Raw genomic sequence first — 14222 nt, 5'->3', positions numbered from 1 at the left:
TAGTTACAGTTTCCTGAATCTGAACTCTGCCCCCTCGTGCACATGCATTACGACACCATCCTTTAATTGCATGATCACACATTAATTTTACCTACATTGGTCACCAATGAGGTTTCATTCCAGAATGTAAGAAAGGACAGGATTGGAGGGTGGAATCAGCATAGAAATTGTGATCAGGAGAAGATTGAAGACTAGACTCTGTGGTCTCCTGGCTCCTAGCCTGGTGCACCTTCCCCAAGGCTGCAGGGTACATTGAGAGTGACCTGTTCCTGCTCCCCGCACTGACACAAACAAGCTGTGAGCTGCACGATGATTGGCCAGGCTGAAGGTCTCCGGATTTTCTCAGTTTTGCAGGGCCTGCTGCTTACTTTGGCTGCATTAGTTTTCGCCTGCAGATTAAAGACAAGGTGTGATGGACGCAGGAAGAGACAAGACATGTCAGCTTCCTCTAGCTGCAGCCACCAGCTGAGTTCCTTATTTGGGGCTTGGTGGAGCTGGTCACCGGGGTGTTGGTGGTAGTGCTGAGGGGCCCCTCACTGCCCCATCATGGTATTTACTCTCACTGTCCTTTTCCTCGGTGAGTATTGCAGACAGCCAAGGCATGTGCCCATGGGGGGGAAGTGGGTCTGAGACCAGGGCATGAGCCCATGGTGGGGATTTGAGGTCAGAATGTAGGATCCAGTTGCTAACAAGCCGTCTCCTCCCCAGGCTGCTGGCTGGCCCTGTGGAGCGAGGTGTCCGGAAGTGAGTATCTGTTCTGCTCAAAACTAAGTGTTAACAATGTGGGGAGAAGGCAGCGGAAGGTAGAGGGGAAAAGAACAGCTGAGCCTTGAACCTTCCCCCAAAACTTAGTCAAGATTGACCTTGGGGGGCTGAAATCAGAACCCGGCTCACAGGTTCCCTGTAGATGCAGTGAGGTGTCTGTTACCCTGGTGCTAGGCGCTAAGGGCAGGTTACAGACACACAGGGAGGGGTTTCTGTCTCCCCATCTCACTCCCGTTTTTGTGTGAACGCAGAGCTCCCTGTGCCCAGACCCTCCATCTCTGTCAGCCCCAGCGGGGTGATCGTCCTGGGGGCAGCTGTCATCATCTGCTGTCAGTGTCAGTGTGAGGCCAGGAAGTTATTTCTTTATAAAGATGGAATCCAAATCAAGGAGCTGGATGCTGGGGCCAGGGATGAATTCACCATCCCCAGTGCCAGACATGGAGACGAAGGGTTCTACAGCTGCAGATCTCACTCCAGCTCGGAGCTGCCTACAGATCCCCATGATTACATATGGATAGTTGTAGCAGGTGAGGGGCCCAGGGAGTGGGGACAGAGGGCTGAGGGTTCCCAGCTGCTGTAGATTCAGGACTGACACAGGGGTGGGGGAGAAATCTCTGCCCCCAGAGCTCCTTGTGGTGTCACTTACTTGCCTGTATCTCCATTTCCTCTTATATGAATCATCCTCCCTGCACCTTGTGTCTGGTTAGAGAGTCAGGGTTGGCTTTAGGGTGGGGAATTTTTCTCACTGTGCCTGGGCAGCTCCCATCACCTTTGACTCCCAGGCCCCCCTCAGCTCTAACCACTAGATACCACTCCCTTCCCAGTGCCAGGGATAGAACCCAGGCATCCTGGCTCTGGAGGGCTATTAAGTGGATAGACAGGTACAGAGGGTGAATCATAGAATATCAGGTTTGGAAGGGACCTCAGGAGGTCATCTAGTCCAACCCTCTGCTCAAAGCAGGACCAATCCCCAGATTTTTACCCCAGTTCCCTAAATGGCCCCCTCAAGGATTGAGCTCATAACCTTGGGTTTAGCAGGCCAATGCTCAAACCACTGAGCTTAGGTCCTCAGGCAGTGTTGGTCGTAGCTCCTAGGAATCTCTGGAATCTTGGAGAGGATCCTCTGGCTGCTTTTCTCCCAGGTGCCCCGTGTCTGGGACCATGCAGTGAGGACGAGGTGCAGTGACTGTGCCGGGGTCTGTCTCATGGCCTGTCTCCTTCTCACGGCAGAGCTCAGCTACCCCAAACCCTCCATCTCCCTGAGCCCCCGTGGGGAAGTGGCCCTGGGGGGAACTGTGATCGTCCGGTGTGCGTGTCAATGCCAGAATGCGACGGTCCTTATGTATAAACTTGGATACCCGGATGTATGGCGCTGGGCAGAGACTGCTGGGGGTGTGGCTGAGTTTACCATCGACAACGTGAGCTGGAGAGACATAGGGAGCTACAGCTGCCAATATGGCACCAAATCGGACCCTCTCATCTGGTCGCATCCCAGCGACCCCGTGGAGCTGATGGTAGCAGGTGAGGAGCTAGCTCAGTATCTCTGCTCTGTGACAGGGTTCCCGGGGTGGGTCTGTGGAACCGCTGGACTCTCTGTCCCACCAACCTGGGGTTTCCCTTGCAACTGTGATGGTGATGTCAAGCTACAAACTCTGGCAGGTCCTACACTTACCCAGCCATCCGCAGCCAAGGACACACCCACCGGAGTGACATGAACGATCTCCCAGCCTCTCACGGACCATTAATAGGGACGCGCCAGCCAAGTCCCTCCCTGATCCCCAGCCTGGTACCATCCTGCACTGGTCAGAAGCCTGAGCAGTGTCTGTTCATTACCCAGTCCGGCCCTCCCTCGATGGGGAGAGGACACACACCAGCCTTTGCAACCTGAGCTGAGATTTCCCAGGCACTTCAACCTAAACGCACTGTTTGAGGTCAAATATAGAACAGATTTATTAACTCCAGACAGATGGAGTTGAAGTGATTATAACTGGTAAGCACAGAGATCTGAGTCAGTTACTTAAGAAACAAAAATAAACGGACAGTCTGAGTTCTACAAACTCACCAGGATTTGAATCAAGCAGCATCTCCCCCTGGTAGCTGGTACATAGAGATCACAGATCTTCAGTACACAGACTGGAACTGCCTTCTGGCCGGGACCACTCTCCCCAGTTCAAAGTCTTTGTCCTCCAGATGTGTTTTCAGGTGTAGAGTTGTGGGGGGAGTTAGGCCAACGGATGTTGTCGTTTCTCCTCTTTATAGCTTCTTCCAGCTTACTGGGAAGGTCTTTTGCTAGCAGTGGGTCAAGCAGTCTCCATAGATGCTCTCTCTGCGAGGGTCCCTGGGAGAGTAGGGTCCCTTCAGTGTCGGTCCTCAATCACAGCCCCACACCCAGCCAGACCCTCAAGGGGTGTCTGCCCCAATGGGACACTCAGAGCCAGCTCTGCCCTGAGCCCTGGGCCCAGCAGAAGGGACACCTGGCTGGGGAGTGGGGACAGAGTCACTGAGGGTTTCCCAGCCAGGGGGGAGCAACAGCTGCTGGAGGTTCAGGGCCAAGAGAGGGAGGATACCTGCCCCCAAGGGGAGTTGCAGAGCAGGGGCCTTTTCCAGGGGAATGCTCCCTCAGCTGCCCCCACTCTGGGGGCATACCGCAGAGTCAGACCCCAGGGGCTCCCCAGCCGGCACCAGCCCCAGCTCCAGCACTGAATTCACCCACAAGCCTGGACAACTGAACCTGTAACATACACCTGGTCATGGGGCGAGCGGCCCAATCCCTGAGTCACCGTTTCAGCCCCTTCCTGCCCCAGGCCTGGGTGCTGGTTCCATCCCTCCCCCATCCCAGCCGATGCTCGTTTTAATTCCCCAGGGGGATCCGACCCAGCTGGGCCCCAGCAGCCGGATCACCCCATGACAGAGCCGGAGAGAGAAGATAAGTGGGAGAAATGGAACAATTCATCCCCCAGGGAACAGGGCTCCCGGCTCAGATGCCGCCGGGGCCAATCAGGCCGTTTGGAGGGAGATGGGCCCTGCAGACAGAACTGTTGGATTCAGGTCATCTACACTGAGAACGATGGATAGATCTATGGGGATGTGAGGTTGTGGATCTGTGGCAACACAGGGTGACGGATAGATGGGAGTGTGTCTGGTGAGAGATTGAAAGATGGACTAAGACCTTGTCTACATGAAAACTGGACCCAAAATGATGAATCCCGTATGGTTCCCAACCCGCACTGGTGATCTCAGAGCGAGTGTGGGCTGTTGGAGTTCACACTCCCTGGTTTCATACAGCCCTGTTGTGCAGACGAGCTCCCCTCTAGCTCTGTAGACACGGGCGTCCTCCTTCGAAAAAGGAACAGCCGCGCCCAGAGCTGCTCCACAGTGACTCCAGGTGTGAATGGCACCTGAGTGGGGCAGGGACCGTCTCTGTGTCCTGTGTTCCTACAGCTCTGAGCACACGAGGCTCAGGACAGGGGCTCCTGGTAATTAATACGAGTCATTAATGATTGCAGTTCCAGTTTTTGTGGAGCCAGGCAGGGACTGTATCTGCACTGAGGGTCTCTCTGGGCCGATCCTCCCCTCCTGCGATCCCCAGGGAGATGAGCCAGCCTGAATCCCTGGGTCCCGTCCTCTCCCTCAGTCCAGGGAAAAGCCCCCATCACTGGTTGGTGGGAGGAGAGTTTCCCTGTATAACTAACCCCAAACACCAGGGCTCCAGCTTTCTCATCCCTGCACCTCGGCACCTGACAGACGCTGGTTCTATTCCCACAGGGAGAACTGACCCAACTCAGCCACGAACGATATCGGTTCCACCCCACCCAGGCAGCACGGGGCCAGGTACTGGGGCTGGAAATCACCGTTAACTCCCACCCCCCCGAAACAAGTTTGTGCTGCCCTAGCAGCCACCCCTAGGGGGAGTCATGAAGGGCTGTTTGGCTGGGATGGGGGCAGATCTCCACAGCAAATGTCCCATTTGGGCTGACAGCTCCCTGACTCATTTCATATGCTGGGGAGATGTCATGGGACAGATGCCAAATTGGCTTGGTGGGGGCAGGGCCCAGGAGAGCTTCCCCTCTATGCACAGCCCCACTCCGGGGACCCCACAGACTGAGATGCTGTGCTGCCCCCCAGCACCACAAAGCCACCCATGTGGGGCACAGCTCGGTGTGTATCCCCATAGAAAAACAGGGCCAGGGACAGAGAGCCAGGGATAACGGTCCCATGTATCCCGTCTGTCTGCTTGTGCCTGCAGAGATCCCGGGGAAACAGCTCAGAAGCAGAGCTCTCCCTTCACGTGAGTGCTGCCCAGCGGGGTGTTAACCCTGGAACCTATCAATTCAGATAGACATGGTGTTAACACTTGAAGCCACCCATTCAGAGTGACATGTTGTTGACTCTGGAACCTAATGATGGCTGCTGCAATGACAGCACTGTTATATTTTCTGCTGCTGATCATTTCAGCGGGGCATAATTCTCTCAATGATCTCAAGCTGCCCTCCCCAGCCACAAGCTCCGCCCACTGCCATTACCCCACCCACATGATTGCTACACAGAAATGAGCTGAAGCTTCTGGAAAATTCCTAGGACAGTAGCAGGACCTAGGGGGTTGGGCTATGGGTTTTGGACCCAGCTGGCTTCACAGGGTACATGGGGCCTGAACCCCCCCACACACTCTGCCCCTGCCCCAGGACAGCCCTTTGCCATTGGCAGTGAACTCCCGTGACCACTATTACCCAGCATCCCTCTGCTCCTGCCCCTCCTAGCTCCATAGCATATTCTGCTGTGGGTCCCTGGGTTCTCGAGGGGGAGGGGCTGGGGTAGCAGGTAACGATCCAACCACTCATGGTGCTCATGGCCTAGTGCTGCTTCCCAGGTGGATCAGAAATAAGTGCAGCATCAGTTCTGACCGGCCCCATCATCGCCGGGGTGAGCGCAGCAGCCGCCGGCCTCCTCCTCCTCCTGAGTGTCCTCTGCCACAGAAGAAGCTAGGGAAGTGAGTGCCCTGCCCAGCGAGGGAAGGGTTAAACCTGCTGCTAAGCCGGGCTGGGAAGGGGTCACGGCTTGGATGGGAGACAGGCCAGGAAACCCAGGGGGCAGAGCAGGGGGCCCAGCAGGGGGTGCTCTCCCCTGGCAGAGACAACTGGCCCCCCCAGGGGGCGCTGTGCTTCAGGGAGTGGGGGGCTCCATAGGGGGTGCTGTGCTGCAGAGGGGTGAGGGTCTCTGTATGGGGTGCTTTGCTTCAAGGAGTGGGAGGGCTCCATAGGGGGCGCTGTGCTGCAGGGGGCAAGGGATTCTATAGGGGACGCTGTTCTGCAGGGGGTGACGTGCTCCATAGGGGGTGCTGTGCCGCAGAGGGGCGAGGGTCTCTGTATGGGGCGCTGTGCTTCAGGGAATAGGGGGCTCCACAGGGGGTGCTGTGCTGCAGGGAGTGGGGGGCTCCATAGGGGGTGCTGTGCTGCAGGGAGCAGGGGGCTCCATAGGGGGTGCTGTGCTGCAGGGAGCAGGGCTCAGCCTGTCTCTAGGGTATCCAGGCAGAGAGGTAGAGGGAGGAATCCCTCCTTTCTGAGCCCCCCATCCCGGCTGCCCTGTGAGGTTGAGGGGCAGGGCTGGTACATGGGGATCTGGGTCGACTGATGGATGATTCTGCTTCCTGTCTCTGCAGGGAAAGGACCAGCACTGAGAGAGAGCAGGTGAGACCCGCCTCTGTTACCCCCAATCTACCTGTCCCGGGACACAGGACTCGTGGTTCTCTCCCCGGCTCGGGGAGGGGAGAGGGGTCTAGTGGGTTGAAGCAGGGGGGCTGGGAGGCAGCACTTCTCGGTTTGTTACGATCTTGCTCTCTTTGTCCCTGTAGAGAGTCCGAGGCTGCAGCCACAGTCAGTAAGTCACACACGAGGGGGCAGCCATGGGGAGAAGGGAAGGGGAGAAGAGGGAGAGGCGGGTGTCCTTAGAGGGGGAGTACACGCTGATGTGGGGTGCAGCCTGTGTGTCGCTGTGGGACGAAGCATCTGTGCCCTGTCTTACTGCGCCCCCTTGGGGTTCCCCCGCCCTGCTCTGTGCCTCTGTTTCCTTTTCTGCACCACGGAGCTCATTACCCTGCCCGAGCCCGGTGTGCTGGGGGGCAGGCGGGCCACTCTGCAAAGGGCTGAGATGGGGAGTGGGAGGCCAGGCCCCGGGCCCTGATCTGGACCCAGGCCCCAATCTGGACCCAGTCCCTCTCTGGCTCTGGTTCTCTTCCACAGACACCCTTATGGGCCAAGGGAAGAAGCTGGATGTTTTGGTAAGTGCCTCCCACTCCCCAAGACACCCACCGGCCCACCGATCTGGCCCTGTGTGGGCCCCACTAGAGCAACAGGGATCAGCAACAGGGCTCCCACCGGGATCGGGGGGCAGAGGGGAGAGGAGAGACCCAGAACACAGAGAATAAGAAGCTGACCTTGCACCCCACAAACTCACCCTCACCCCCAAACCTTCCCCCCAAATGTTTGCATTTGTCTGAGGTTTGCAGAGGGTCAGCGGAATTCCAGGGGGGCAGGTGCCAGGGGGAATTTCCATGATCTCTGCCTCATGAGGCTCTGTGGCTGGAGTGTCCGGGGAGAGGGGGTGTCACTGGATTCCCCAGGGGAGGGGCGGGAGGAAGAGCCACTCTCCAGAGCCCACCGCTGGACGGGACAGAGTATGTCAGAGCAGTTGTACATGGGTGTGAACATCAAGAATTATAACATTCAAAAACCAGTAGGAGAACAATTCCATCTCCCTGGACACTCAATAACAGACTTAAAAGTGGCAATTCTTCAACAAAAAAAAAGGTCAAAAAGATACTCCAATGAGAAACTGCAGAACTGGAATTAATTTGCAAACTGGACACTATCACATTAGGCCTGAATAAAGACTGGGAGTGGATGGGTCACTACAAAAACTAATTTCCCCCTGCTGCTACTCACACCTTCTTGTCAACTGTTTGAAATGGGCCACCTTGTTTACATTGACATCATTAGCACTACAAAAATGATTTTTCCTCCCTTGATATTCACCCCTTCTTGTCAACTGTTGAGAACAGCCCACTTCCACCTTAATTTAATTGGCTCATAAGCACTGACCCCCAGCTTGGTAAGGAAACTCCCATCTTTTCATATGCTGTATATTTATACCTGCTACTGTATTTTCCATTGCATGTATCTGATGAAGTGGGTTATAGCCCACGAAAGCTAATGCCCAGCTAAATTTGTTAGTCTTTATGGTGCCACAAGGATTCCTTGTTATTTTTGCTGATATCAGAGTAACACGGCTACCACGCTGAAATAATCTCCTTGTTTCCCAACCACCACTGCAGATCAACACAAGGTAATTTGTCCATTAACTAGTGTTACCTCTAATTTCTAACAATACAGGTTTGCACTTAAAGTTCTATCCTAGCTATCCTTGAACGATCCTCATTACCATTCACAGCCTCTTCTTACATGCCTCTCCAGGTCAGTCAGTCTGTGGGATGCTTAACCTTTTCTGGCCACATGTCACACTTCAATGAGATGTTATATTATAATCATATAAAGTCACATCCTCCCCCTGCCCCTCTAGACAGTCCAAGGGAGCAGGATTGTTCCCTATCCCCAAGCTGAAGCATCAGCCACCTTAGCTAGGGGCAGCACAGCCGCCCTGGGAGGGCAATGGGGCGGCCATGTTAACTGAAGGCAGCTGGGGTCCCTGCCCCTGGGGAGCAATGGGAGATGATGACCATGGCTAGTGGAGGAGGGATGGGCCAGAGGTGCAGGGAGGCAGAAGGGGCCAGTGGTCTGGGAGGGGATACAGTCCAGGGGGCAGAATGGGCAGAGGATGAGTGATCCAGGCAAAGCTGAGAGATGGGGGAAGGGGAGGTCAGGGCAGAGAATGACCCTTCTTCGCAATGAATCTGCTGGGAACTCAGCATGGAAATCATGGTCAGTCGAAGACTGAAGACTAGACCCAGTAGCCTCCTGGCTCCTAGCCCAGTGCACCTGCCCCAAGGCTGCAGGGTACATTGAGGGTGACTGGTCCCCACTCCCCACAGAGACACGGACAAGCTGTGAGGTATGTGACACTTGGCCAGGCTGAAGGCATCAGGTTTTCCTTCCTGTTGCTGGGGCAGCTGCTTAATTTGACGGCAGTAGATTTGGCTGGCAGATTAGAGACAATATGTGAATTACTCAAGTAGAGAGGACCCATCCCTGACTTCCTGGAGGTGCAGCTCCTGGTTCAGTGTCTCATTCCGCTGCCACCATGGCATCTGCTCTCACCGCCCTCCTCCTTGGTGAGTATCGGAGACAACCAGGGCATGAGTCCATGGGGTGGGATCAGAGGCCAGGGCGTGTGTCCATGGGGGGCATCTGAGGCCAGGGCGTGTGTCCATGGGGGGGAGGGGGAATCTGAGACCAGGGCATGTGCCCATGGCAGGGGCAGGGTAGATGGGGGGGGAACCAGTACAAATTACCGGGGCCCGGCAGTCTGGAAGGGGTCTAAGGGCCTGGCTTTCCCAGCTTTGTCGACCCTGTTTAGCCAGTCCACTCTTGCTGGGAGGCCCCCCAAAATTTTTTCACTGAGCCCGAACCCGCTGTCAGCAGCCCTGGGCAGGGAGAGATCTGAGACCAGGGCGTGTGTCCATGGGCCGGGGGTGGGGGGAGGGAATGATTTGAAACCAGAGCCTGTGCCCATGGTGGAGGGAGATCTGTGATCAGGGTGTGTGTCTGGGCGGGGTGCACCCTGGAGATTCAGGGGGTAAAGAGACTCATTTGCTCTGCGATCTGGTCCCTAATGAGCTGTCTCCTCTCCAGGCTGCTGGCTGGCTGGGCAGAGCAGGGTGTCCGGACGTGAGTATCTGTGGGGATGGGTTTGGGGGGAAGATGGTGGGGTGGGGGAGGGAAAAGGGAGCCAAACCTTGAACCTTCCCCCCAACTCACACTGACCCCCTGAACTGCTGTTCCCCAGGTCAAAGAATGGGTCATATCCTGCAATGCAGCACCCAAAATATTCCTCCCCACCCCTCGCACCAGACCTAGCCACACCTGAATGAGTGGCCTTAATCTAGATTTACCCTGGGAGGAGCAAGATCAGAACCCAGCCCTGCTCTCAGTGCAGTCAGGGGTGACTCCAGATTGACCCAGGGGGCTGAGATCAGATTCTGATGGCTGTGGTTCGCAGAGGCGACAGATCGGAAATGCCCTGCTCACCCTGCTGTGTGATTCCCAGGGGCTGTGAGGACAGGGTGGTCTCTGGTCACCCAGGGGCTGGATGGGGGCAGGACTCACAGACAGACACCAACAGGGCAGGGCTGGCACCTGCCCCACTGACTTCCTGGTTCTTTCTTAATCCAGAGAGAAAGTTTCCCAAACTCTCCCTGTTCGTGAGTCCCCGGTGGGTGACTGAGCCGGGGGGGAAATGTCACCTTCCGGTGCGTGGGTGGGCAGCCAGGCCTGAGGTCTGTTCTGAGTAAAACTGGAGCCCATATAAAGACACGGGACCCTTCTGGGAATGAGGCTGAATTTCCCATCACCAGTGTGGGACGGGGTGATGGAGGGAGTTACACCTGCCAGTATCACACCACATCACAAACCCCTGACTGGTTGGAGCCCAGCGACCCTGTGCAGCTGGTGGTAGCAGGTGAGGGGCCCGACCCAGCGTCGCTGCTCCCAGCCCCACAGCCAGCTGGACACTAAGGAGGGCTCAGACCCCAATGGGACCCTCAGAGTAAGACTCTGCCCTGAGCCCTGGGCCCAGCAGAGGGGATGCCCATCTGGGAGCAGGGACGGAGTCAGTGGGCAGTCCCCAGCCACTGGAGATTTGGGGACAAGAGGGGGTGATCCCAGCCCCCAGGGGACCCTCAGGTGTCACTTACCCTACCTGTGCCTCCATTTCCCCTTGTATGAATGGGGGATAATCATACTTCTTGAAGCTGGTGTCTGGTTAGACAGTCAGGGCTTGGCTTTAGGCTGGGGGCTTTTTCTCACTGTGTCTTAGAAGCCTCCAGCACTTCTGATTTCCAGCCCCTCCCATCAGTCTAACCACTAGACCACACGCCCCTCCCAGAGCTGGGGAGAGAACCAGGAGTCCTGTTCCCAGCCCTGCTGTTCTCAACCACACTCTCTTCTGCCTCTCAGTCCTCTGCTGTAGCCACTAGCCCATCAGCCCTCCAAGGCACTGAGCCAGGCTGACATCCCGTGGGTGGTCGTGTGGCCTAGTGGGTAGAGTGCTTGGGCTGGGACTCTGGAGACCTGGCTGCCATTCCTAGTATGGCCGTGATTTTCTAGGGCACCTTGGCTGACTCGCTGCAAGTTTGCCTCAGTTTCCCCCTCTTTGCCTCAGTTTCCCCTTCTCTAAAATGGGGCTGGTTCCCCTGCCCCCCTCTGTAAAGCACTGTGAGATCTGGGGGGGAAAAAGTGCTGGGAAGGAGCCAGGTATTGTTGTACCAGACACAGTCAGGTCCTGCCCAGTGCCACCATCCAGAGAGCAGCAGGTTTCCATCCCCTGACAGAGATGTAGCAGCTACTGGCAACTGCAGGTTACAAGACAGCAGCTGTGAAGGCCTGTGGGTCTGACCTGTGGAGAGGATACTGGCTAGATGGGCCCAGGGGTGTGATCCCATGGGGCAGGGTTGGGGAGCGGGAACACTGGGCTGGGGGGTCCCATTAAGTAGATAGACGGGTACAGATTTTTTGTTCCATTACAAACTCAGTTCCTCTCTAGGCAGGAATCAGGACAGGTCAAATGTTTCCCACCAAAACTTTATTTCGATGTACAATTGGGTTTTTAACCAAACAAAAACTGTAGCACAAAACACCTATTCTCCTTTAGATTTTTTTGATATTTCTTCAGCAAACCAAAACTTTTTGCCAAAAACGCTCAGCCCTATAGTTACCAAACCTGAAAATTTTGGCTGAAAACGCAAAATGTTCCATTTTCTCAAGAAAAATTAAAAAACAATTAATTGTAGAAAGCAAAATGTTGTGTGACCCAGCGTGCCTGGGGTAGCCCTCACTGGAAATGCCAAGGTCAGGTCAGGCTGCAAAGGGAGAGCAGATCCTCCCAAGACAGCTGGGTAACGCTGATGTTAAATCTCCCAACCAGTCACAGAGTGTGCATCTGATCCCCCACCCTGGTTATCGAGAAGCAAAAAAGGAGGCACACAGCCCCCTTTCATAGAATATCAGGGTTGGAAGGGACCTCAGGAGATCATCTAGTCCAACCCCCTACTCAAAGCAGGGCCAATCCCAAATGGTTCCCTCAAGGATTGAATTCACAACCCTAGGTTTAGCAGGCTAATGCTCAAGCCACTGAGCTATCACTCCTCCAAAAGAGCAGCAAACTGGTAAATGTTTCTGTCTCTGGCTCCCAATCAGCACTTAACTCCTGTACAGTGAGAAGTTATTTAAAAACTCTGCTCACTCTATAAAATGTTCTTCAGACCCTAAAGGCTTGGCCATGTCACCCAAGGTTTGGATTTTACCCAACATACCACCCTGCCAGTCAGTCCTTCAGTGTCTAAAACTACAGATTTATTATCAAGAAAAAAGAAAGAAGAAGAAGAGAGCTGTTAAATGGTAAAGCAATCACACATACACAGACTTCAAAGTCCATGAGGTTCCTAGTGGTACTGGTGAGTTTGCTGGCTTGAAAGTCCCTCTGGAACAGATCCCCAGCTTGGAAAGGTCACTCAGTCCTTTATTTAGAGCTGCGTTTGCAGAGCGGTTCCTCCCGAGGTACAAAGCAGGACTGAAGACAAACTGCAGAAGCTGAAGCTGCCTTTTAGTCTTTTGCCATGTGGCCTGTGCTTCCTTTGTCCCAAACACAGGCTGCCCGGCACATGGCCTGGAAGGCTTAGAGTTCTGTCCAGAGGCAGCCCCTGTCTGCCTTGCTGAGTCATAAGGTGTAACTGCCTTTGCAAAATGGGTCAATTGTATAGCTCAGTGGTTCCCAAACTTGTTCTGCTGCTTGTGCGGGGAAAGCCCCTGGGGGCCAGGCTGGTTTGTTTACCTGCCACGTATGCAGGTTCGGCTGATCGAGGCTCCCAGTGGCCACGGTTCGCTGCTCCAGGCCAATGGGCGCTGCTGGAAGCGGTGGCCAGTACATCCCTCAGCCCATGTCAATTCCAGCAGTGGCTATTGGCCTGGAGCGGCGAATTGCGGCCACTGGGAGCTGTGATTGGCCAAACCTGCAGACACGGCAGGTACACAAACCGCCCCGCCCCGCCCCGCTAGGGGCTTTCCCTGCACAAGCGGCGGAACAAGTTTGGGAACCACTGGTACAGCTGATGGTCCTTAATGGGCAAGGTGCTGTACATTATTTATTATGGAAGCATCTAGAATCCACAGTCATGGCCCCACTGTGCTAACTGCTAGACAAACCCAGGACAATCAGATTGTCCCTGCCCCATAAACATATGAACAAGATGGCTCTCCATTCCTGTCCACTCTAGCAGTTCCTGTGGGTTCTAATCTCCCACAATGCACTGCTGCTAGCTTCTGAGCTAGGAAGTGTCGTTCAGGTACCCAGAAAACAGAACCGGACCAGGACAACGCAGGGCAGACCTGCACTTGTTTTGGCACTGACCAGCATGGCTTGGAATTGTTCTGGGGCACAGGGGCGGTGGAGGGGTCAGCATGGCTGCAGTGCACTCAATGAACTTTCTCTGCATAAGATGACTCGTTACCAGCCTTTCAGCGCCAAACGGTTCGATTTTCCATCGCTTGGACGCCGCTTACTCCGCCTTTCACATCTGCTGCGAATTCAGCTCAAAAATTGACACCAGGCTCAGGCTAATTGCTTCTTTGGGATTCAAACCCCCTGGAGAATCAATTTGTGAATCGTCTCATTATGTCCGAGATCCTGTGCTTAGAACCTTTGTCAAGAGTATAAAGATCTTGAGAAAACATAACTTTCTTCTAGTTCATCTGAGCTCCCCAATTCTCTGCAGGCTGAAAAAATGAACGAATCTGCTAAGCATTGTGGCTAGAAGGTGTCTCAGACCTGTCTCCTCTGATCTTAACAGGGGATGCTTTCCGTGTCATTTTCTTATTAAGTTGTTCTCTGCTCTTCCATTTCCAATGTGCATGCCATCTGGACAAGCCCAGGGGCCTGGGTCCTTGTCTAGGACTCGCCGAAGGCACTGGAATTCTCACACACGGTTGGGGTCTGGAATAGAGGCTAAATTATATGGAGAATCCTCCTGCTAAAGTGATCAGCCAGAATTAATCTGATCAGCAATAGAAATCTTTTTTGGTACTTAAAATAATCATCTCTGGCTTTAACCCACCCAAACCGACGGTGTTCCAAGCACCTTGCTTTACTCGGGATGCATTCTTCCAGTGACAGCCCTGAATTGCCTCGATATTGCCTGGCTTTCACATCTGAGAAGGTAAATGGCTCTTTAGACGTCTTAACTTCACACTCGCTGTCACTGGCACCCAGTCCCAGAAACCAGAAAATTGTTCATC

At 54.7% G+C, this 14222-nt stretch overlaps 1 protein-coding gene across 1 annotated transcript; it reads left to right on the top strand.

Annotated features, from left to right (window-relative positions):
* Positions 1-442: 442 nt before the first annotated feature.
* Positions 443-5748, top strand: LOC116832387 (leukocyte immunoglobulin-like receptor subfamily A member 6). The gene is made up of 6 exons (XM_032793083.2): positions 443-577; positions 709-744; positions 1017-1292; positions 1996-2286; positions 4531-4596; positions 5633-5748. The coding sequence occupies exons 1-6, from the start codon at positions 547-549 to the stop codon at positions 5746-5748; spliced, it is 816 nt and encodes a 271-aa protein (XP_032648974.1). The 5' UTR covers positions 443-546.
* The last annotated feature ends 8474 nt before the right edge of the window (positions 5749-14222 follow it).

Source organism: Chelonoidis abingdonii, chromosome 11 (genome assembly GCF_003597395.2).
Source record: "Chelonoidis abingdonii isolate Lonesome George chromosome 11, CheloAbing_2.0, whole genome shotgun sequence".
Lineage (NCBI taxonomy): Eukaryota > Metazoa > Chordata > Testudines > Testudinidae > Chelonoidis > Chelonoidis abingdonii.
Note: the sequence above shows the minus strand (reverse complement) of the source record. Positions and strands in the feature narration are given on the sequence as shown.

What these genes read in the sequence shown, in the direction of transcription:
- LOC116832387 (XM_032793083.2), top strand. Translation starts at nt 547, where the DNA reads ATGGTATTTACTCTCACTGTCCTTTTCCTCG. An exon ending in TCTCACTGTCCTTTTCCTCG is followed by an intron (nt 578 to 708) that starts GTGAGTATTGCA and finishes TCTCCTCCCCAG; the next exon opens with GCTGCTGGCTGGCCCTGTGG. An exon ending in GTGGAGCGAGGTGTCCGGAA is followed by an intron (nt 745 to 1,016) that starts GTGAGTATCTGT and finishes GTGTGAACGCAG; the next exon opens with AGCTCCCTGTGCCCAGACCC.